The following is a 26,253-nucleotide window of genomic DNA, read 5'->3' as shown; positions in this document are numbered from 1 at the left end:
ACAAGAAATCAGAGCTTAAATGTACTTTCCTAGCAGAGGGAAATAGAAAAAGTGCAAATATGTCCCTGAGGAGTAAAAAAAATGAAAATCCTTCCAATATGTATGACCTCAGGTGCCAGCAAATTGATAAATGTATTAGTACTCAATCCTTTTAATAAGCACTTAATAATTGATAAATAACAGGGGGTACCAATCATTGCTTTTAGTGACAGCTCAGTATAGCAACAAAAATATTTTAGGCAGCCATGAAACTGAATCTTCCTATAAATTAGTGGATGTTGGCAGTATTGGGGTGCAAATAAATTGTAAGTTGTAACATTTCTATGATATGCCTACCTTCCAAAGCCTTGTCAGTGTCACAGAGGGTTCAGTAATATTGACTGCCAGCTATTCTCTGACTTTCTTGTTTCCTTCAACTCCATGTTCTGTCTCTCTCTACATCTAACCTAGCTGCAGTATTACCAGTTATCTTTAAAGTGTATCTCTAACCCAAACTTTTTTTTAGGTTTGGACAGAGTTGAGAATAGATGTTACATTTTTACTACTGCCTATGGAGATTTGGGGCCCATTCATACCACTTATGTTGGGTTGAGTTGGCCTGCATTAACATAGCCCCAATGCAAGGCATTTTGTTACAAAGTGCACAACGATGCATCATAATGAACTAAGAAATTTGTTAAAGGAATATAAAGTATTTTGGCTCCTGTGGTGAAAAAAATAAAATACGCATTAACGTAAGGGGCACACCTAGTATAACAGTGTTATATCCTGTGCCAGGATGGTATGGTTCTGGGTATCAACAACTGTACATAAAGATTACATCTTAGAGGAGGATACTGACAACGTTCTGGGGAGAACCCCTTAATAAAGTCAGATGCACCTGTACACTATATTGGGTTTTTTTCTGAGGAAAGCCTATTTAGGGGTTTAGTATTTATGGGGTGGTGATCTTCTAAGTGGCCAAAACATAAAAAAAAGTGAGGGGAAAAATCCAAGGTATCCACCAAAAAAATAAAGCGGGAGAAACGACTGGAGAGACTTTATAGCGTAGTAAAGAGATGAGATTTACTAAAGGCAAAAAGTTACGCTCTGCAAGAGCAGTTGTTCCAGAGCTTAGTAAATGTGTAGAAGCTCTGCTGACTTAAATAATCCAATCTTGTGCAAGCAAAAATGCAGTTTTTACTTTTATTATGCTTGCATGTGTTTGGGTACTCTTTAAAAAGTGAAGCCTTATGCTGCGTACACACGATCTGACTTTTCGACGGACTTTGCCCGGCGGACTATCCAAAGGACTTTGCAGCGGAGGCCCGCCGGACTTTCGAGTGAACGGACTTGCCCACACACCATCACTCCAAAAGTCAGACGGATTCTAACATAATGACGTACGACTGGACTAGAATAAGGAAGTTCATAGCCAGTAGCCAATAGCTGCCCTAGCGTCGGTTTTAGTCCCTCGGACTAGCACACAGACGACCGGATTTTTCGACTGAGTCCGTCGGAAAGATTTGAAACATGTTTTATTTCTAGGTCCGTCGGACTTTGGGGAAAGAAAAGTACGCTGGAGCCCACACATGTTTGAATTGTCCGTGGGATTCCGGTCCGCCAGACCTAGTCCGTCAAAAAGTCAGATCATGTGTACGCGGCATAACCTCATTTACTAAGCTCGGAGCAACTAAAGTTGCAGAGGGCAAAGTGCACAACCTATTTGCCTTTAGTAAATTAACCCCAATGATGTTTTTATGTACATAATGTCGAACAGGGACAGGAACACACTAATCAAAATTTGACTGGACTCTGCTAAACCAGCCGAATTTCAATCTGACTTTGGCAAGCTTACACCTTGTGTACTATTTTTCATCACCTTCTACGATCGCTTTTCTTTCAAGCCTCCCTATTTTTTTTCAAAGCCAATTAAACTGTTTTAGTTTATAAGACCATTATTAGATTATGATAAGGTTTTTCTTTGTGTCTTTTTTTTTTTTTTTTGCTATTCAAGTGTCAAATAAATCCTCACAAAATGCAAACATTGTGCTAGACTGAGCCATACTGAAGATCTTTAGTTACCTTCTTGAATACATTTTCTTCCTTATTTAGTAAAGACCTTTGCTTAATATGTTAATCTTTCTGACAGCTTTCCATTGCCTCAACTTTCCAAGCATAGTATAACAAGTCACACTAGTAACATAGGAAGCGCCAGGCACGTGTTAATGAAGAAGTTCTTTAAGAGTCACACTTCACAAAAACAGTAGTGCACACATCTATTGATTGGTCTGCTGGGAAAGGCTATAATAGGCAGTGAAGTGAAGAATGTAATTAAGCGTAGAGCCTTGTTCTCTAGCTGCTATAACCATCAAACCTGAAATGAAAGTACTGTAATATTGGAATATTAGAAGAAAATGTGTGCATATATATATATATATATCTATATATATATATATATATATATATATATATATATATATATAGATATATATATAGATATATATATATATATATAAAAAACAAAGATATATATATCTATATATTTCTATTCTTCTTTGTTTTTTATATTTTTGTTAAGTGAGTCAAGGGCCATAATAGGAAAATCACCTGAAAATACCTTGATAATACTGCTCTTGCTTGTGTGAAATATGGCAAAGTAGAAATGCCTAATGCAGAATGCAAAAACCAGACATGAATTCCCTTCCTGCTGTCAACGGCACTAATACAGCATACTAAATACAAAAGGATAGCAAGGGGAAGCCTGCCTAATGAGTTCTCAAGGCTGTACATGCAGATAGCAAGAGAGGAGCCTCAGAACAGGTTATCTGCTGCTAGGGATATTTTTTGGCAAGAAGAAGGACTCCGTGCCCATATTCTTGTAGAATGTAGTACAAATACATCACTTCCTATATTTTTCACAAATACTGGGCCTCTGCAAGGCAAATGCAAGGTATTTTTTTGCATGATTTGAATCATGCCATGGGATAAATTACGTGACAGCCTGAAATAGAAAATGTGGAATGTTTTATTTAAATTTGTTATGTGCTTTGAAATTCCATCAAAATGATCATGTGCTGAGCTGTTCATATACTTTAAAGGGTGTTTAGAAAAAAACAAAATAAAAAAAAACACACACTGTTTATTTCTACTAACACACACAGAGATGCATTGTAATATTTCTTGAATATTTTTGCCCTGACAAGGGTGAACAATAGTTTATTGTATATATAGAAATGTTTAACGCGGCCAAGAGGATGTTCTCCAAAATTAGTGGCTAAATGTGTGGTGAGATTTTTGGCATCTAATGGAAAACCCAACTGTCGGCATAACAGGAATTACTTATTTGCCACGTGATATTGGTAGTATTATTCAGTAAAGCAGTTTAAAATGCATTGATGATGTGTGATTACATATAGCAACTCATGTATATTGGCACTCATATACTTTTAGTTGTCTTTGGTATAATAGAATGTATGTTAAAGAGATAAGCAAAGCTTGTCAATTTTAAGTAAATGTGGTATGAGTAAAACATGGGAGCTGCCTTTACTGACTACTCCCTCTCAAAATGCTAGTTGTTCGAATGCTGAACAGAGCATATATTCCAGTGGTCTCCAAACTGTGGCCTGGGGGCCAGAAGCGACCCTTTGCTTGCTTTTATTCAGCCCTTGGGGCATTATTCGCCCCACTGGCAGCAACAGCGGGGTATAGTTCCTGCCACTCGCACCAACCATCATTGGTGTCACTGGGAGGAAAAGTGCCCTATCATTGGTGACAGTGGGAAGAAAAGTGCCCCATCATTGGTGTCAGTGGAAGGAACAGTGTCCTGTTGCACTTTTCCTCCAACTGACACCAATGATGGGAATCTGTTCATCCTACTGACACCAATGATGGGACACTATTCCTCCCACTGACACTAATTAAGGGGCATGATTTCTCCTAACTGACACCAAGGATGGGCACAGTTCCTCCCACTGACAGCAATGATGGTGCACTATTCCTCCCACTGACTCCAATAATGGGACACTATTCCTCCCAACTGATACCAATAATGGGGAACTATTTCTCCCATGAACACCAATGATGGGGCACTATTTCTCCTAACAGACACCAAAAATAGGGCACTATTCCTCCCATTGACAGCAATAATGGGGCACTATTCTGCCCTCTGACACCAATGATAGAACACTATTCCCCCCCTTATAGCAAAGAGAAGACACTGTCTACTCCCATTGACAGAAATACATTTTTATACTCCCCCTGGCCACAGTCTGGCTCCCCTAAAGTTTAAAGGACAGTAAACTGGCCCTTTGTTTAACAATTTTGGAGACCCCTGATATATCCTATAAAGGGAATTTTAATTTTTACTGACACTGCTGACCTGCATACTTGTTGCAGGTAGTTCAAAGTATTTAAAGTCCAACTCCAGGAATTAGACACATTTAAAGCCCAACTCCAGCAATTAGACTAAATGTATACTTGTAGTGGCCCCCCCCCCTCATTACAAAGATGAAGGGGCAGCATTACTTAACATATGCCTACCTTCTGGTGCTCTCCTCTTGTCCCTTTGGCACTCCAGGCTGTGGTTCGTCCTTTGGCATCATCATGTTCAATACAGGATTACTTACCTTGTCTTGCACATGGAAGAGGCAGGTATGTGACTATGGCCAAAAGTGACTTAGGGAGAAGGTTTCCTGGAAGCAGTCCCACAGATCCTATAGGCGCAAGAAGTAATGTAACTATTACTCCCTATTCCTGCACCCTAGATTTAATAAGCAGTTAACCCTGGCAGTTCAGAGGGCCCCACTGCAAGGATAGCATACCCTACTCTAGTTCCCGGAGTAGGGTAGTCAGACTGTGGTCAGCATAGCGAGCAGGCAACTAGCATTTTGAAAAAGATGGCAGTGGTCTTCATTTTTCCATCATGTTCTTTAGGTCAGTTTCATAAAGAGATACCAGAGAAGTGTTTTTTATGACCATATCTATCAGTGTATTGCTCTTAGTAAAACAAGATAACCATAAGTGTGTATTCTCTTATGCAGAAATTCTGATGCTTGTAGAAAAAAAAATTATGTTTCCATGGTAATTCCATGCTAATTCCAGCATTACAAAATATTCATCAAGCATGAATTCACATGAAAGTTGTCCTAAGATAAGACATTACTGGTATCTTTGATTATGTCCCAAGAGTAGTAAGTCAAGAAAAGATCTGTATAACTGCTGGTACAGGTATATACACTTGCCTCAATTTAGTGTATTATGTATACAGTATGTGCCAAATCTGTTTAAAAAGCCTAAGTAATCAATGTACCAAATACATAAATGTACCAGACCTCATAAACATTATAATATTTCACAGGTATTCATGTGATATGATCAAGCTAAATGTCCATTAAAGCATTCAGACCCAGGCTTGAAGGTGATATTTTGTAAAATTACCTAGTGATATGAGAAACTATTCCAGATTTTCAGCCCTGTTTATAATTCAGCGCAGCCTTTGATTTAGTAACACACATGCATGCACACAAAATCTGAACGATTGGCTAGCTCTGTCATTAAAATGACACTATGTAATAAATTAGAACTGAGCGCTTGTTCATGCAGGTGGGATTGTCAGTTAAATACCCATCTTGTTTTTCTCAGCCCTTCCAGCTGAAGTCATTTCTTTTCTGTAATTCTTTTCCACTACAATCCTTAAATTCCGCTCAGATGAAGTCTTCAAATCCTAATCCTGTTATTACATAGACTTCTGAAGCACTTTCTCCCTCACCCACTCTCTATATGTATTTATGGAAGGAGGGGGCAGTTAATCCTACAAAGGGCCTACAGGTGCAGTTCAAATACACAGATGGCAGAAGGAGGCACAAGTTAAATACCCAGCATAACTGTGTCCTTGAAGTGTGCTTTGTTTGGATGGCCTTAGCATATTTAACATAAAAGAATGGGAATTTGAAGCTTTTTGTTGCTTTTCCAACTTAATGATGTTTTAACTATATCATTATAGCTGCCATGCGATACTGACAGATTTCCCACACAAAGGGAGAAATATATAAAACCAATGACTTTAAATTAAAAAATGGTTATTTAATGGCTGCATGAAGAAAGGTGGAACCACCAATATTTGTTGTGTGCCTCAGCCCTCATTCAGTTACCTTGCAGGAAAGCATGGGCCTGGTCACACATCACCTAGCACTCATAGTACAGTGCTTCATAGGGCAGCACTAGCATCATGGGGATTATAGTCCCATTGCTGTGACATCAGTACTTATATAGCACCTTCAATTTATGCAGTGCGTCACCTATATTTTTGTACATTTACATCAGTCCCTTGCCCTTTAGGGAGCTTACAATCTAAGGTCCCTAACTCACATTCATACATACACATACTGGGGCCAATGTAGACAGGAGCCAATTAAAGAGGAAGTAAACTCTCCCACTCTGATGCTTCTTTTCATTTAGTCCATTATAATAAGTAATTATTAAACTATAGCCACTGTAATCCAGCCCAAATCGCATATTACTTACTGTTTAAAGAAACTTTAAAAAAGTGTTTCCAGGGGTTAGGCAGCGCCATCTTAAGTATTGTTTTCTGAGTCCACAGTGGAGTGTATTTCCGTCCCTTACATTGAGCACTTCCTGTACTGTTAACCAAGCCTCCTTCTCAATCCAACGATTCTATGGCAACCCTGCTTCTTTGCTCAGAGCTGACTGTTTTTTTTTTCATAGTATTTACTTGTGCCTGTCTAATGTTTGCCTGCATCAGTCTTATCAGCTTCAGCTGATAAGACTGCAGTAATGGCCTGGTTTACACTGCATGTGATGTCACATGGTGTGTAGGAGAAAGCTCTAAAAGATTCTGCAGCCTCCTGGGATATCAGTGTTGTGCCGTAGGAAGTCCTGATAAGAGATAGATAAGCACATAGAAAGTGTGCCGTAAATCAGGGGAGACCTGGGCATGCTCACTGATGTCATTATAAAAAACTAAAAGAAATACTAAGCAAGTAAGGAGATATCTACAAGCAGTGTTCATTCTGGTTTTTTATGCTGATTTACATGGGACAAAGTTGTGGGGGAGAGTTTACAACCACTTTAACCTACCAGCATGTCTTTGGAGCATGGGAGGAAACCGCAGTGCCGGAGGAAACTCACTTAGACAGGGGGAGAACATGCAAACTCCAAGCAGGTAGTGCCATTGTTGGGATTCAAACAACCCTAGTGCGACTAGGCAGAACACACTTAGCCACTGTGCTGCCCCATTTTCCAGTGCAGCTCACGGATTTCTCTTCTGAACCATGCAAATATTCTGGAGCCTTGACTTCCACTTTAAAGGCTAAAGCCACATTTTGCAAAAAAAAATAATAAATGCACCCATATTGAAAAAACAAAAATGTGCATTGGAGCCTGCTAAGCTTTGCCGCTGCGATCAGTGGATTGCAGGTGCAATGTTTTGGCTGCTGCAGACTATTCTTCCAGCCGCAGGTCCATTCCAAGATACAGATCTTCAGTTACAGAGCTGGAGGAAGTATCAAAGCACTACAAGTTCTATGACATCACCGCAACTGTGCTCCATTGAGAACTACAAGCCCCTGTTCCATAGTGGTAGATGGGACTTGTAGTTTTTTCATTCACATATTATGAATTCACAAATTGAAAGGCGCCTACAGAAAGGGAAACTTATGGATTCTGTGAGGTGATGGGCAGTTTGGGGCTGGGGGCTGCAGACTGTGGCCATATTTCACGGTACATCCTAAATATAGTGTAACATGAAAACATTGTTATAAAGATAGTCTTTTCTTTTTTTGTTACACAATCTTATTAGGCATACTCGCTATCTCCATAAAGCCCTATTATTTATAATTTAATAACAGTAACACACAGGGTTTTTCAGTTGCTAGAAATGTAGTGGAACAATAGGCCCTTTGGGAGCTAATGTGGCAGTTTATTCAGAAAGACAGGAAGAAAGGGCATAGGGATTTGATTGCAAAGAAAGGGGAAGAGAGCCTGTACAAATGGGCATAGCTGGGAGGAATGTAGAAAATATTCAGCTCATTGGTGACTAGCACCTGCAATTTTCACCTGGAAAATGACTGCCAGCTGCATTAAGAAATGATGTATGCTGCAAAATTAGGAACCTGGAAGAAATTGCTCAGAGGCTTTTTACAATGAAAAATGTAAGAGGTAAGAAGAGAAGGCAATTTGTAGGCACAACATTTGAATAGTGCAAGTGTAATTAAGTCTTTAATGTGCTGTTCATTTATCTTATTTGCTTCTCTGTCTTCATCTCTATGCTTACAAAGACTGGGCTTCACATTTCTTTTTTATAGGTGTGATATCCAGCTCTGGATTTGTTATATATCTACCTACAATGAGGGAGTAACATTAGATGAGTCTTGTCCAGACAGAATAAGGTGTCATCAGCCGCAGTTTTAACATCACACAGTATGATTGATGTGTGACTTATGTACTTGCTTGTTGTTGTAGCCTTTTTAGATTTAAAGAACATGGAGTAGATGAAAAAGCAGACAGTTTATTGTAGCCAAAAGCGAAATGCAGCAGAATAGAGAGATCCTGCAAGGGATACCAAATATATGTGGATGTCCATAAGTGATTTTATATATATATATATATATATATATATATATATATATATATATATATATATATATATATATATAACTTTTCTTCGTTTTCAGGGCTGAGTCCTAACTGAATACGCATGTCTGTAGTATGTACAAGTATAGCCCATGATAAAAATTAGTATAATAGGCACTCGCAACATTTTTGAAGTTGCTGATAACTGGTTATTTTACTACACACTAATCAGTGACCTTGTAAGTGGACACTATTTTATTTGTCACACGTTATGTGTCTTAACTTAGTTTCTTTGCAGAAGCCCACTTTCCAATTCAGTCCAAAAGAAGAAGAACACTGCAACAATATATAGTTTGACACATCAGATTTCAGTGGCAAGAGATCTAAGCTGGTGGTTTGCAGTATTGGGTCCCTACAGAGAGAGAGCTTTGGCATTCTCTAAGGCCCCTTCATACTAACCCTTCTGTAATGTAGTCCCTATTGCCCTGTACAAAAAATCTGAAAATCGGACGACAGATTGTCAGACTTTTATTCGCTTGCTAGTCGCAAGTAGAAATTGCTAACCCTTCCTTAAAACACTAACCTTTACTGTAACCATAATACTCCATGTAATCCAGTCCCTAAAAGTTAACCTCCTTGTAACCCTAATGCAAACACCAACCCTATCTGTAAGGCCGCGTACACACGGGCGGACTGTATGGCCTACTTAGTCCGTCGAAACACATTTCAGCGGACAGTCCGCTCATGTGTGGGCTTCAGCGGACTTTTTCAGCGTGCAGTCTGGCGTACTAAGTATTTCGGATTTTTCGAAATTCTGTCCGTCATACTTTGGTTTCAGCGGACAATCCGCTCGTCAGTAGGCTAGTTCGACGGACTAAGAATGGCGCATGCTCAGAAAGGATTTACACGGCGGAAGGGTGCATTGCTGTGTATTGGACTTCCTATTTCTAGTCCCGTCATACGTGCTGTACACGTCATCGCGCAAGCTTTCGACGGACTGTTTGTGCATCCGTGTGTGGTCAAGTCCGTTCATTCGAAAGTATGACGGACTGTCCGTCGGATTGTATGACGGACTAAGTAGGCCATACAGTCTGCCCGTGTGTACGCGGCTTTACTCTTAACACTCAAGCCCCGTACACACGATCAGATTTTCCGATGGGAATTGTGTGATGACAGGCTGTTGCCGCAAAATCCAACTGTTTGTATGCTCCATCGGACAATTGTTGTCGGATTTTCTGCGGTCAAATGTTGGATGGCAGGCTTTAAAATTTTCCACGGACAAATGTCTGTTGTCAGATTTTACAAGTTTATTTTCTAGTGATATCAAGAATAAAATTATTATGCTTTTCTTTTTCTATTTTTTGGGCAAGTTACCACCACACAATTATCCCGTAGTTTTTAAGATCAAAGATACAACTTTGTTGGTGCTCCTTGTCAATTTTACATTGTATTTCTTTAAATGTAACAGCCTATTCCCAAACTGTCATTTGAAGTAAAACACATAGCCAATTATTATTCTCCACAATATTTTTATTGTGCATAAAAAAAAAATTAGACATGCTATCTGCCAATAGAACTTAACCCAAAAGTGCATTCTATGCATCCAAAAATATCGAAAATATAACAAATCAAATAATTATTATTCAACCAAAAAATTTAATAAAAGCCTCATGCATGTGTCCTGCTTCTTAATATAGGAGGTCAACAATGCCACGAGTTGGTGAAAGCAGGGGTCGGTCATCCAGATATAATTCCAAAATTCAGCCGGATTATTCTCCTGGAGCTCCCACAGCAAAGGCTTATGACATAATTGGTCACGATTAATAAAGCAACCAATTTTTGGTCCAAGAACCCAAACACTAAGGCCGCGTACACACACGGGCGGACTGTCTGACGGACTTGGTCCGCTGAAACGTGTTTCAGCTGACAGTCCGCTCGTGTGTGGGCTTCAGCGGACTTTTTCAGCGGACAGTCTGGCGGACTAAGTCTTTCGGAATTTCCGTAATATTGTCCGTCCAAACTTGGTTTCAGCGGACAGTCCGCTCGTGAGTAGGCTAGTTCGACGGACTAAGTATGGCGCATGCTCAGAAAGGATTTACACGGCCGAAGGTTGCATTGCAGTGTATTGGACGTCGTATTTCTAGTCCCGTCGTACGTGCTGTACACGTCATCGCGCAAGCTTTCAGCGGACTGTCTGTTCGTCGTGTGTGGTCAAGTCCGTTCATTCAAAAGTAGGACGGACTGTCTGTCAGATTGTCTGACGGACTTAGTTGGACGGACAGTCCGCCCGTGTGTACGCGGCCTAGCTCTCCCAACAGCCCAATGCTATTCCTCTATGCAACCCTAAAAACAACCCTTCCTGTAACAATGACCCAAACCCTAACTATTCCTTTTGTAAAAGTAACCCCTTGTTGACATACTTGCCTCTCATGTGCCAACCCTTTGAAAGGCATCAGTGTCCCAGCACAGGAATGTACTGATTGACATGACATTTCAGGGGTGTTTTTGGGGTTTAGTTGTTTATTTTCCAGTTTCTCAAATGCAGAATAGCTGACTACAGGGCCTCTTTAGTAAACAGGGCATACTCTTTTTAAACTATAACTTGTAAAAAATAACATTTAGTTCAATTTTAGATCTGTAATATGGTATTCTCTTAAACAGTATATTGAGAAGTTGTTTTGAGTATAGATGAACATTTACCATATGCTGTAGAAGGCATTCAGCTGAAACGCCGATGTTATAGCAGCGAACAGGATGTTTTCCCACTAACACAAAGCTATGGTATTTTCACTGCATCTCCAAAGGAAGTCTTTTCAACTTATTAACTCTAATTAATGCCAGGAATCCCATACTCTGTCCTCTGCCTTTCCCATCAAGTCACTCGACTCTCATTTTGCATCTCATTTGTATGGGGAGTGCATATCTTTCCTTGATCGCTTTCTACTCATGGAAAAAGTAAACTCTGCTTTCATGGAAGTTTGCGGCGATTGTTTACAGGGAACATTTTACTTGTGGTACTGAATGGGCTAAATCATTAACCATATCAGGATAATTAGCCCTATTTACTGAGCACCATCAAAGAGATTGCATGTTTGAATGTACAGAGAACATAAACCTAATGATGTGTGTGGGTAGACCAGGTTTATGTTCGCATTTTTCTTTGTTATTCTTTTTTTTTGGTTTGTTTTAATTCACTTCAATCCAAAATGTAATTGTATAGCTAAATGTACTGTATATATACTATAGCCTCAGCCACGTCTGTCATCTTCTTCCTTTTATACTTTGTAGATTTTTCCTGGGAACAATGATGCAACAGAAGTGGTTTTGAACAAGATTCCTCAGCCAGTGTTAACCCGATTTGTGCGATTCCGTCCCCAGACATGGCAGAGTGGAATAGCTATGAGAGTGGAGCTATATGGCTGCCAGATTACAGGTATTGTTTCTAAAATGATTGCACATTTAAAGCCCATTGAGCCTTCAGTTTAAACCTGTTAAATATATATTCCAGGTGCATAAAAACAAAAGGCGTTCAATGTCTTACAGTTTGTTTTGTTTCTAGGGCAGCCACAGCCTGAGTAGAAAAGTCTATCCCCTGTCAGTAGCTGTAGGGTGGGACTGTTGCTGTCATTGGGAAAGTAGCAGTTTCAGTTCAGAGGTCCGATATGCTTCCTACTGAGTCAGACCTATAGCTCTGCATTTGGCAAAGCATATGATCCCTGCTGATTGGAGAGTTCTGGCTGTGATTCTGCAGGGGGTGTGCCTAGACTATGCAAAGAGACCTCTGCTTCCCCACAGAGAATTGGGTCCCATTCTGCAGTGTGCTGGTAGGGGATTGTCTTTACTACTTAGGCTGGAGCTAATTTTTGAAAGAAGAATAACTGTAATGTCACATACACATGGTCAGAATTTCTGATGGAAACAGTCCAATGGGAGCTTTTCATTGGATTTTCCGGCTGTGTGTATGTCCATCGGTCTTTTTCTGTCGGCATTTCCGACGGACTTTAGATTGAGAGCCTGTTCTTAATTTTTCCGATGGAAACCCTGTCTATCGGATTTTCCGATCGTGTGTATGCAATTCCAACACGTAAAATTCCGACGCATGCTCGGAAACAATTTGATGCATGCTCGGAAGCATTAAACTTCCCTTTTATAGTGCAGTTGAATGTGTTGTATGTCGCTGTGTTATTGACCGTCGGAATTTGGTGTGACCGTGTGTAGGCAAGACAGTTTGAGCGAAATTCCGATGGGAAAACCATCAGAGCTTTTTCCAAAGATAATTCCCATAATTTGTACGTGGCATTAGAGTTTGCATACTTTTGTTTTGTATCAGTAATGTATTTAACTAATTTAAACAGAAAGTTGGACTTTAACCACTTCAGCCCCAGAAGGATTTACCCACTTCCTTACCAGGCCATTTTTTGTGATACAGCACTGCGTTGCTTTAACTGACAATTGCGTGGTCATGCAATATTGTACCCAAACAATATTGATGTTCTTTTCTCCTACAAATAGAGCTTTCTTTTTGGTGGTATTTGCCCACCTCTGCGTTTTTTATATTTTGCACCATAAACAAAACAAAACGTAAATTTTTTTTAAAAAACTATATTTTTTATTTTCTGCTATTAAACACACCCAATAAAAAAAATTAAAAAATCTAATTTTATCATCAATTTAGCCCAATTCTTATTCTGCGACTTATTTTTTGGTAAAAAAAAACCCTGCCTCATCTCTCTCCTGTTTGGCTGGCTGACTTGATTGACAGCAGTGGGAGCCAATGGCATCTCTGCTTTGTCTCAGCCAATCAGGAGGAGAGTTTTGGATGGCCGACACACTCGTGGACAGCGCTGGACAGGGATGGGGCCCCAGAGGGGGACTGCGGCACACAGAAGGCTTTTTATCTTAATGCATAGAATGCATTAAGATAAAAAAAACCTTCTGACTTTACAACCACTTTAAAGTCCAAATCCAGTAATACACTCTTTATCTGGATTTATCTCTAGCATGCTAGCTTTTTCTATGATTAGGTTTTTATTTTTGACTATTAAAGAGATGTATCCAAACTTCCTGTCCCAGTAACAACCATGCAAGAAATAGGGGGTGCTTTAGTAGGGAAAGCATGGACAGCGCTAAGGGCCGTGACAGAAATTCTACCAGTTTTTCACTCTCCCATAAATCTCCTAGTACTTCCTATCCCCCAATAGGGACACAGATGGCAATAAAAAACTCTCAGAAGTTCTAAACTTTTTTCCACTCTATTCAAAGTAGGAAAAAAATTGTGTGGAGTTTGACTTAAAATAAAAGTAATGCTTTTCTTTTATTTATTGTGTTATATGTGTAGTCTAGTTCATTACCCTGTAAAGTTACCAGTCAAACATATTGGGATTTTTTCCCTCTAATCATCTTTCTCTTATGGTTTTCTAGATTCTCCTTGCTCTAATATGTTGGGGATGATGTCAGGCCTTATTTCAGACTCCCAAATTACAGCTTCTTCTGCCAGGGAATACCTGTGGCAGCCTGGTGTGGCACGATTGGTCAGCAGTCGATCAGGCTGGTTTACTCATATAACTGCTGAAGATGCAGGAAAGGAATGGCTGCAAGTGGATTTGGGCGCAGTGAAAACCGTTAAAGGGATCATTATACAGGGAGCTCGCGGGGGAGACACCAGCACTGAAAATAGAGCATTTGTTAGGAAATTTAAAGTCGGATACAGCTTGAATGGAAACGATTGGGAGTTTGTGAAGGATCCAAAAACAGAGCAGGCCAAGGTATGTACAAATATTTATCATGCTTAGAAAACTAAGAACACTTTCAGCTATCTTCTCTTTCTAAATGTACCAATGCAAAAAGGTATATTTCATGTAAATAAATTGGTTCAATTGCCCTTTTTTATGACTTTTTATGTCTGCTCTATGGTTTTGTAGTTGTTTGAGGGCAATATGCACTATGACACGCCAGAGGTCCGAAGATTTGAGCTAGTGCCTGCACAGTTTGTCCGCGTTTATCCTGAAAGGTGGTCTCCAGCTGGCATGGGCATGAGGATGGAGATACTGGGTTGTGACAGAACAGGTAAGGATATTTTCTAAATAATTAAAAAAAAAAATACTGTATGTATGTATGTATATATATATATATATATATATATATATATATATATATATATATGTTTAACATATCTTAATTAAAGAAATTACATGAGTCAAATTCCAAACTAATTTTCTTTCGAAAATCAGAAATTTTGACCAACCAAGCCTTCAATTTCACCTCATGTTGTTTCATGGCCGGGAATCTTCTTTTCTTTCCCCGGGAATTTTCTTTTCTTGTGCTCATGTGCATTTCTTTTTTGATTATATTTCTCACACGATTCTCCCATCATTGGTTATAAAATCGTTTAACTTTCAAAAAATTTCAAACATGCCCGATCACTCAAATTTGTCCGCAAAAATCAAAAATGTCCGCACTCAAATCTGTCGTTGCTGCAGCCCACTAATGGTGCAAAATCTGAACAAAAATTCTTAGATAAGATTTGCAAAAGAAAATTCTTTTGAAATTTGACCCATGTATGGCTGGCCTTTGGAGTTTGCTTAATTAACAACAACCTCAGCGAAACACAGTTGAATCTTCAATAAGACATGGCAGGTCTTACAAGGTTTATTTAGCTCATCAACAAAACATTTCAGTTCACATATGTTTTTGGGTTGTGCTGCTTGAGTCATCTGCTTCATATCACATCACAGCATTTCAATGGGATTGAGGACAGGACTCTAAGTTGTCTATTCTAAAGTATGTGATTTCCGTAAGGATATAGCAACCTAAAATGTTTTAGGTGTTTCTTGTTAAATTAGAAAAAAAAGTTGGGGGACAGAACCCCAAATAAGTAGTCACTGCAGGACCATGCAGCTTAATCCCGTGATTAAGCTGCATGGTCCTGCTGTGACTTCTTATTTGGGGTCCATTCCCCAACTCTTTTTATATGCATCTAGGTCACTTGGATCACACCCTCCATGGGGTGAGTCGGCAATTACCAGGCATGCTGTCTTGTTGGCCTATTAAAGCCCAACAGTGTTAACCACTAGTGAGATATTGGCTAATTTCCACTTTTTGTTATATATTCTTGTTAAATTAGACTGAATATTATTGTAGCATAGATGAAGCTCAGATCACACTTTATTAGCAATTCATGCAGAAATCCCGAATATTCTATGGGTTTTCAAATTTTTTCTCACAACAGCATATTTGTAGCTTAGATATATTTATAGCTGGCTAGACAAATTCCATTTTCCATAATTCAATATAGTCAGAAAGATTTACTTTCTCCTCAGTCTTTCATATTTACTGCTAAATTTTTAATATATCAGTCTTGTATACAACGTCATTTTTATTCTGCTGTATTTAAATCATTACGCTTCTTCTCTTTGTTTCCTTGGCTCTTAAAAGGTGGTTGTTTTGCATGTGTTCTTATTATTAAACTGTCAAGATAGATTAAACGTCAACTGTTTGATATAGGCTAGTAATGGCTTTCTTTGTTATTATCATAACACTGTTATTATTGTTTTTAGCTTTGTGTTATTTATTTCTTAACCAGGAAATTGTACTTTAACTGCTGCTAATACATCTTCATATCTTTTGTTTTCCTGCTGTCTTCTGTGTTTCTAAAGACGAGCAGCCTTGAGGTGTACATACAGTCCAAACACTGTCTTTATATAGAAACTGTATTTATTTCCAAGATGTGTTAATATCATCCAACTCACCCTTGAGCAATTTCCCTTTCCAAGTGAAACAAAGGCTTTATTTTTATAGCCTAACTACAACCACCCATTCTAGATACCTGGGTAGGCAAGCTGGGCCAGAAAATAATATAGATCAGAGAATTCTTTGTGATATTGTATATTGAAAGAAGTTTGCTTCAAAATGTGCCATTGAAACATTGAAAACCAATATCTGCTCTCCAGATGTGCTTCATGGACAGCCTCTGGAGCTTTCCTTCAGCACATCTGGGAAACACATCTCCCTTGACTGCCTTTACAGGAAATAAAGAAGAGTAGTCCTTATAATATATAACTCTTCAGTGGTCACCCTGAGCACATAACTCATTCCACTGTATTTGTCATAACATTGATGCAGATTTATAGTCTTTGTTAGGAAATCGAAATCTTTAAGTTTTAAATAAATAAATAAAATAAAAAACTATTCCTTTGACCATTTATGTGAGCATAATTTAGATAAATTCCTAAAGCTATTATCCATATGGTTACTCTGGGCTACAAAACAAAAAAGGCGAATGTTTAAAGGATTGAGGAAGGAAAACTGGAGAAATATGGAGCAGTTGGTAATGGCTGCCAATTTGATTTAACTTATACTGAAAGATCAATCAATGAATTGGCTTTCCATGCTCTTTTTTAATTGACATCATGTGGCTCTAGACCAGCCTTTTTCAACCAGGGTGCCCATGCACCCTGGGGGGCCTTCAGATTTCTTCAGGGATGCCTTGGCAAAATGCCTAAAAATTGTCCAAAAATTGGATACAAACCAGCAGGTGGATCAAGCCTGCCTTTTAGATACACAAAGTCACAGGTTTACCTAGTGAACCATTGCAACCTTCCAGCTGTCTGCATCCTAAAAACTCATGACGTCAGTTGATAAGGAGGACATTAAGTGCCTGCACAGCATCCTTGTTTTCCCATTCACTGTCCCTCTCAAGCACTGGGGTCACATTAACTGAGTAAGGGATAAAAACATTGCAATGCCAGTCAGTACCAGTGTGCATAGGTGTGTATGGTTTGGAAGAATAAGTCATGTTGGGTGTCCTACATATGAGGATGTTGCTTTGTTATGTAAAACTATTTGTTTTTTACATTTAAGAATTGGGTGCTCTGAGCATAATTTTAGAGTGCCTTGACTGACAAAAGGTTGAGAAACACTGTCGTAGACACCAGGATGTCTGGTACCATTTTCTATGAGCTCTTCCTCTTGTGAAATATGATTATATAGTAAAAGCTATTGGAGGCAGCATGCTACCTGCTTTATGTTCGGAGCTCCCTTTTAATTCTACAGACCACCAAACAAGTGAAAAGAAGGATTGGTTTGGGTTTTCCTGAACTATAAAGAGCCTTTTGACTCTCCGTAGCATACACTTTACCCCTTACCACTACAGTTTTCTTGTTGAATTTAGCCACCAATGCTCAAATGTTAAGGCTTGGCTCTGCCCCTACCCTGTACCTTGCTGCCCTAGGTATTGGCTTGTGCCATTATGGAAAATAGAACCCTGACTGCAAGCCGTGTTTGGGCAGATTTTTGCTAGTAATATAATCAATCTGCATACAACTAACAGCCTTCTAAGGCTCTGCCAACAAAGAAGAAATGTCCTTTTCCCAAAGGTATTTAAAGCAATCCTTCACTTTGCTTGCACTGGTCTCCTGAGTCAAATAAATAACATTTCTTTGGCCCTGGTGATCACAATAAAAGCAAGTTATTCCTTTATCTCTAATTAAAAGCAGTTAGAAACGAGCCATCTATGAAAGACCTAAGTTCCACTGATTGCATATTATAGTTTATAGCCTGTACTAATATAATGTGTATTGATATTACATGGGATAGAATAAGAATCTTTAGAGGTACTTAGTTGCAAATGAAGGTTGTCTATTTGCAGCTGTGACATAATAGTCTCATTCCATAGAATACAGAGACATACGAGTGCTGACTTCTTAATCCTGCTTGTCCTCACCTTATTCTTACTTTAAAAAAATTGAAAACAAATCTCTTCCCTCGATATTGCATGCCAGTTTTGATCTTTGGACTATGTGAGTGAAGTAGACAACTGGCTCCTCCATGTTCCTTCCTTTTCCGCAAGTTTCAGAAATCAGAGTACAGCTGCCAGAGGTTAATGGCTGGCTAACTCTAGGCTGAGGTTCTCGATGACTAAAGGTTGAATATATCAGATGTCTTTGGGTCACTAAAGGAAGAGACTCTTTGGTCATGGTTTTTAACTCCCTAGTGCGCTGCTGTCTAATGTTCCACTGGAGACTGTAAAATTCCACATTGCTTTGGTTAGCAAAACACTAATCACTCATCCCTAAATGACCTATATCTTCCTTTAACCCATTTAATGGGATAAAGAAGTTTATCAAGCATTGAGTTAGTATACTGTGCTAAGAAAAATATATGACCTCCTCATGTCATTCATATATACAATGACATGGAATAACCTTTAAAATTACATGTTAGAGTTCTGGCATTCAAAAATCAATTATAATGCCTCCTTTGACATTTCAAAAATGCTGTTTATAGTAAGTTTTATGGTAGCTTCAACAATTTGTCATTTTAATTTGGTTTGCACCACATTTAAAGGTGTGATTTTCCTGCAGCTGTTTGTGATTCTTCTCCTCCCACCATAGCCCTAATGTCATGTTCTAAAGTTTTCAGTAATTTGTTTATTCTTCATCCAGGAGATCCCACTGGGGAGGTTTGATGCTATAATTTGGCATTGTAACCCTCATAACCATTTAGTGTAACTAGAAAAAAATGGGCACAAAACTGGAGTTTTTGCCCATAGTGAATAATAAGAATACAAATTTTACTTTTAATACAATGAAAGAGGAAACCTATGGGCAACCAAACCAATTTGTGCTAGCCCTATTGTAAGTTCCGTGCAGCCAATAGGATGCATGAATTACAAAGAAGCAAAAGACGTGTTATAAATACGTAAATTTGTCATTACCCAAAATTGTAGTATCCAGTATTTTTGGGCTTGTTCATTCGGTAATGTATTTTTATTCTCTGGAATGTCAGCCACTGTAAATAGGCCATTTGGGTAGATTGTTCTAATTTAAGATAGTAAGAGGTGTGCATTTGCCAAATATACCAAATGTATATACAGTTGTTCTGTAGCATAATAAATATAGAGGACAATGCTATTTTCCTTGATCTACAAGTGTTGTACTTTAACTTTTTTTTTTTTACAATAACAAGCATGTTCTACTTACCTGCTCTGTGCAATGGTTTTGCATAGAGCAGCCCCAATCCTACTCTTCTTATGTCCCCTGCCACACTGTCTGCTCCTCCCCCCTACCAAGTGCCCCCTTAGCAAGACTATGCTATGAGGGAATGTATTAAGGTAGAAAACCTTCAGGCTTTTGTGTCACTTTAAGATAACCATAGCCAAAAGATGGCTGTTGAAGATCTCACATCTGTAAGTCTTGTTCTGACAGGTTTTGGCAACTGGGACAGGAGGGTGCGTGGTTGGTTGGATCCTTGTACGCACATATACCTGCCTTCCAAAATTTTGGGGTATCTTTTGGATGACATTGCTCTCCATCTCTCACCTTATTTTCAGTTGGATGTACTCAAAAATAAATAAGGAAAATAGGGAATAGTATTCCGATGTTGCTTAAATGAATAAAAAGTAGTGCCCAGACAAAATAGAATGGCAGCTGTTCAGAAATACTGAACACCTTACAACTTATTCTCTAGGTCCAGCTTCCCTCTGATCTGTTCCGCTTCTCTGAGTCATGCCCTGCATCTGGTATGGATCTTTTTTGAAGTTCTTAGTGTCTGCTTTCAATTATGGTATTGCTGGGCGTCTCAATCTGGACTTTCTTTTTGCTGGTCTGTGCTTAGAAAGGGGGCTTTCTCCTTCGTTCACTTTCTATTTTGCTCACTGCAGTCTGATCATTTTTTTCCCATGTTTCCATTATCTCACACAAATGTTTTGTGCTGTGGTGAAATAGGGAGAAACACAGACAATTCTGTCATACATCAATCAGCTGCTCTTACAGCTGTACATAGTAAATATCTTTTTTTTTGTCAAGATCTACGTGTGATTGGAAATTTTAAACAGAAAAACTACTAGCCAAAGATTAGCTACAGATAATTTGACACCTTCAGCACAGGTTCCATGTGTTTGCTGTCTTCTAGGTTATGAGCATACCTTTCACAATAGTAAGTTTTACTTCATGGAGCTTTTCACATTCAGGTGTCATTTTAGTATATTAACCTCAAGGTCTCTGTTAATGCTGGTATTAGAAACTACATTAACGGGAATATTGACCTTTCTACAATCAAAATTCAATTAAATGCACATATCAGTAGGGCTTACTGTAAGATGACATTGCTTTATATTTTTAGTAAAACATTCCCTGGAAGCAGAAATTGCTTTTTTGTTGGGGTTATTATTGTTATAGCTCCAGATAAAAATGAATCTGTGTTTAATGCACTGTCATAACCAAGAAGGCACGCAAGGTTGATAAATTTGATCATGTATTCCTTTACAAATTATTGGACCACTGAAGATGCCTTGTTCAGCGGACCTGCACACGCATGTTTTTTTGAACATGCTAAAAATTTTAACGAAGCTAAATTACTTTCCAGATGTTTTTTCTCTGCTATCATAGTCCTTTTTGCTTGATTCATTATCTATCTTGCTCTATAATTGAATAAAATGTCTGTCTGTGTGTGTGGCCTTCTTAGAGCCCAAAGAACTATATTTTTTGTTTGGTGACTATTGACAAAACTTTCTTTTGCCACTCTCCCAACTCTTCCTGTGTTGTTTTTAACAAGCGTGTAAGCATGATAAATAACCTAATTAGATGCCCACTTGGTTTCTGCATGGGCCCCTGCTATTCCAGTGTTTTCAGTATTGAAACATAATTGCCTGTAATAGGGGTATTACGATGATGTGAGGAAGTTATTATAGGCGTAACAAGTAGTTATTAAAAAGGATCCAGGCTAGACAAAAGGAAATACTTCTGAAAGGGAAGTCTGAAAACATAACACAGGAAAATTCTTAAAGGTTGGTCTCCATTACTGATTATTCATGAATTGTATAAGATGTTAAAGATGTTAGCAAAACAACATCGTTTCATGGTTATCATGCTTTTCCTTTATTAACTCACGGTTATGTAACTAAACATACATAGTGTATTTAACAAGAATAAGGCTGAATTCCTCTGTGAAGCTGACCACAACTAACTTGTATGTGGCTTTTGCCATCCTCTTATCAAAGAACCCCATAGCATTACTGTACATCATAAAGCCACATATATAGTAAAGGCAGTCTGCGATAGCTGTTTCTGCTTCATTTCTGAGCTGTGGTTATGAGGCCTATAGGCATGTGAATGGCAGGCTTCCTTTCACAGGAGTTATTTATAAAGCTAGATGTGGTTCTTTGGAAAAGGAAATGCCTTCATCACCTTTCCGCTTGTTAATTAGCAACTATTCGTATCCAGTTCCCATTCACACCAACCACCTCACTCTCTAAGTATGTCTCAACTAGGGATGGGCGAATGGTTCGGCCCGAGCATAAGTTCGGGCCAAACTTTGTTTTTTTTTGGACATTCGGTGAATTACGAACATTGTGTGGTGTTTGTGGCAAATTCGAAAGCTGCGGAACCCCGTTAAAGTCTATGGAACACTAACATGAAAAACCAAAAGTGATAATTTTGAAGGCTTATTTGCAAGTTATTGTCATAAAAAGTGTTTGGGCACCTGGGCCCAGGGGACATGTATCAATGCAAAAAAAGTTTTAAAAACTGAAGTTTTTTTGGGAGCAGTGATTTTAATATTGCTTAACGTGAAAGAATAAAAATGAAATATTCCTTTAAATATCATGTCTGGGTGGCGTCTATAGTATGCCTGTAAAGTGGCGCAGCAACACTACCACAGCAAAATTACATTTCTAAAGGAAAAAAAGTAATTTAAACTGATTGCGGCTGTAATGAATTGTCGGGTCTCAGCAATATAGATAAAACTCATTGAGAATTAGCATGGGTCACCCCAAGTTCATTACCAGGCCCTTTGGGTCTGGTATGAATATTAAGGGGAACCCCTAACCAAAATGTTTTTAAAAAATTACGTGGGGGTCCCCCAAACGTCAATACCAGGCCCATCAGGTCTGGTATGTATATTAAGGGGAACCCTGCGCCAAATTAAAAAAAATGGCATGGGGTCCCCCCAAAATTTCATACCAGACCTAAAGGGTCTGGTATAGAGTTTAAGGGGAACCCTGTACCAAAATAAAAAAAAGCGTAGGGGTCCCATGTCACATGGGAACAGAGTGAAAGCCTTAGCAATGTGTAACTTGACTCAAACTGGTACATAATTACACAGGGCATTATATTTTGGACGATAGTGGGCAATATGGAGTGTAGGGCAACATGAAAAGAGTAAGGCTATAAAGAGAACCTGTAACCCATGAATAGGAAAAGAGAGCTGTTCTGCTTATTTTTATAGATGTGAGGAAACTTAATAATGGAAATGGGAACCCTGAGTAGTTCAAATTAGGTGTATTTCGCTTTGCATTTTCATTGTATACTTCATTTCAGGGCCGACTTTATGCTATGAGTTACATAATGTAATACATTGGGTGTAATTAGGTAATTTGATTTAATTTCTTTCTGAATATGTGTGGAATTATAAATGTAAAATAAGGCCTAATACTTGTATAATGACAGTATAGTTTTGCTTTATAGTAGATAGATTTCATAGCTATAATAAACTGATACTGAGAGCATCAACATGACTACAAATGCATTGAGCTTGCCAGATAGTTACAAGTCTTGCTTTGGAACAAAAGACACAATTTACACTGCACTTAAATGCTTCTAATTGATTATCCTGGGTATAAAGTTGCTTTTTATTCTTCATTAAATGATAAACATAAAAAAAAAAGCTTGTGGTGTTGCTCTTTTGGTCTCTATATGTGTATCTGTTATAGCAATATCTGACTGCAAGCTCTACAACATCAAGAAGACTGATGGGAACTGTTCTCTTTAAAAGCATGACAGGCAGTTATTTATAATATTAGCAAAATTGTACTCATTCATTAAACCAGATGAGTAAGTATAGTGAAAGAAAATTGGGTGTTCAGAATGGTAGTATAAGACGAATGTTTAAAGTATATGTAAACCCTAACAAATAAATTCTCTTCTTTAAACACCTTTGGTCTGTCAAATATACAATTACAAGTGTTTTGTTATATCTCGTAATAATTGGCAAAAATATTTTTTGAGCATGTTAGAATTTCAAAGCTCTCCTGTGTTATCTAAAGGACTCTAATTACCCCTCCCAGTTCTTATCTAGAAAACAATTAGACCCTATGTTGTGGAGATGAGAAGTGAGAGGGAATGAGAAGTGGGAAGGTTACCTAAATAGAACAGGGCAGGGCTGACACCATTTCATCCACAAAATTGCTGTGTGTTGTCAGGCCACAAGAATTTAGGACATGAGTGCATTTCAAGCAGATTTACAGATATTTTTTAATGCATGAAATATGGGGAAATTAGCATGTATTGTAGAGATTTATTCATGTTGCATTTTGTTCCTCAACATAGACTTTACGTTTTTTTGACACCTTAAGTTCTTAAGTTCTAATTTTTTTTTTAGCAACAGTTTATAGCAGACAATATTTGACAGTATCTATTTAGCTATAGTACTTAGTGAGTTTTGTCCGGGCAGTTATAGCAGGAAAGAAGCTATGCATTCCTCAATTAGAGTGTGGCCAGGTGGCTCTTTTATATACTGGACATTCCAGTCTTGTCTTACATTTATGCACCATTAAAACCTCAAAACAGTACATAGATGCCCTCAGGAGGTTTGTTAAGCCATTGCTAACATATTTTACACTAGGGCAGACATATTTATTTGCCATTGCGTTTAATATTGGCATTTGGGTATGGAATATTTATAGATATTTTTATTTATTGCCTAGCTGAGGACATAGGATATGCCATAGGGGTAAAGAGAACGGAAGACTCCATTCTGGAGATTATAAGAAACAGATCCCTGGGCCAGATTGTTTTGTTTAAGTTTTCCCATATGAGTTGTCCTAGACAAGAGTCTGGAGGTGCACACTGGTCTAATATTTTATTCTGCTGTTTAGTTCAGTTCTGTTAGTTCCAGCCATCGCACCAACGGAACAAAAATTCCTTTTAGAAGCGCACCGTCCAACAATTCCTTCGGGCTGCGTTTGAAGTATCAGGCAGCAGGGATACTGAGTATATAAAGATAAATTCTTGCCTGTTCAAATGACATCTTCGTACAATTTTATCTAGGATACATGTGGAATGTAATTTCAGACTATTATAACGAATCTTTCCCTGTCTGTTTCACCAATTCCTTCCACCCCTACCTCTCTTTTACTTGTAGTGATGATAGTAGAGGATAGAAGAGCAGAGAAAATGCTCAGGGCATGACACAGACTTAGTTGGAGTTAAACATATATAGGCATCTGGAGAGATATTTCTACTTTAAAAATCAGCAACCTGGCATTAAATTGAGAGCCATCTGCTAATCCTAACTGCAGAATAAATACATTACCTTTTATAGTATTGCTTCAGTCTTTCAAATCCATTGGCAAACATCAGATCTGCAAACTAGAACAAAGACTGACAACTACCGTTAGTTTATAACGAAACTTCTTACCAAAGAGGGAATAAGGATCAAAGCGTCCTTTTTTTTTTCTATTTTGTTAAAGCAAATTATCCTCACATCAGAGATTTTGGCAGGTTTTTGTTCCATTCAAGTTCAGCTTTCATTGGAGTTGGTTTCTCGGTGTAGAACACATGGATGTAATAGTCCAGTAAGAACACTGGTTAACTCCTTCAGTACCACCACAGATTTGTCTGGATTGTTAGAAGAAAAATATAACAAAAGAAAACAAAGATTAAAAAAAAGGACAAAACCTGATTGGTGGTTGATTTACTAAAACTGGAGAGTGCAAAATCTGGTGCGGCTATGCATGGTACCCAACCAGATTCTACCTTCATCTTGTTTAATTAAGCTATGACAAAAAAAACAAAAAAACTGGAAGCGGATTTGTTTCTATTAAGAACTGCCCCAGATTTTGTACGCAAAACAACCCCTGTGTAACTATTTAACTCCTTTAATCGTTTTTTTCGGTTTTCCCAGGTTTTACCCCTCTTAGATGCAATATGCATAAAATAACAGTGTAGGGTATCTAGATTCTGATTTTAAAGATGTTTTCTAGAATATTGGAGAGGGTTGATTATATATATATATATATATATATATATATATATATATATATATATATATATATATATATATACAGGCATGCCCCACTTTTAAGCAATGTGGTTTATTTAATAAAGATTGAAAGTGCAAAATCTGTCTCACTTCTACATAGAAACCAATGAGCTTCCAGATTTTATTACCAAAGCTTAATTGAACAAGCTGGGATTAGAAGCGTATTGGTTTCTATGCAGAAGTGAGCCTGATTTTGCACTTTCCAGCTTCAGTAAATAAACCCCATTGTGTATGTACAAGTGGGGTATGCCTCTATATATAATCATTACTGGGCATTTGTTTGCTGAAAATAGCAATCTTTCTCAACCAAAAAGTAAGCAAGCAGCCATTAGTAACATTAGCAGACTTCAAACCATGTTATGTAACGGGTATAATATTAGACATTGGCTTCAGTGGGAGCCGTTGATGTCTTTAGTGAAACAAATGGATAAGTGGGCAAGTATGAGCATCAGTTGTCATGTAAACACTTCATAAGCACGTTAGGACTATTTAAGAAAAATGGTATTTAGGTTTACTAATGGGGTCCATTTGTTGGAAATGTACCCCTCAGGTTATGTCAGGATTAAGCAAATGAGTCCTAATTGAATTTGCATTAGTCATATAATTTGTAAATGTTGTCGCTTGCATAATATCCTTAAAGCATTC

The 26,253-nt window shown here is 38.2% G+C and overlaps 1 protein-coding gene across 3 annotated transcripts in view; it reads left to right on the top strand.

Annotated features, from left to right (window-relative positions):
• Positions 1-26,253, top strand: part of NRP2 (neuropilin 2) — a 183,919-nt gene that overhangs the window by 102,850 nt on the left and 54,816 nt on the right. For all 3 annotated transcript variants that reach the window (XM_077448523.1, XM_077448522.1, XM_077448524.1), the window contains exons 8-10: positions 11,860-12,004; positions 13,993-14,336; positions 14,493-14,637. In XM_077448523.1, coding sequence (XP_077304649.1) covers positions 11,860-12,004; positions 13,993-14,336; positions 14,493-14,637 — 634 coding nt within the window. The remainder of the gene's footprint in view (positions 1-11,859; positions 12,005-13,992; positions 14,337-14,492; positions 14,638-26,253) is intronic.

Source organism: Lithobates pipiens, unplaced genomic scaffold, assembly GCF_037356315.1.
Source record: "Lithobates pipiens isolate NorthernLeopardFrog02 unplaced genomic scaffold, aLitPip1_a1.2 Scaffold_22, whole genome shotgun sequence".
NCBI lineage: Eukaryota > Metazoa > Chordata > Amphibia > Anura > Ranidae > Lithobates > Lithobates pipiens.
Note: the sequence above shows the minus strand (reverse complement) of the source record. Positions and strands in the feature narration are given on the sequence as shown.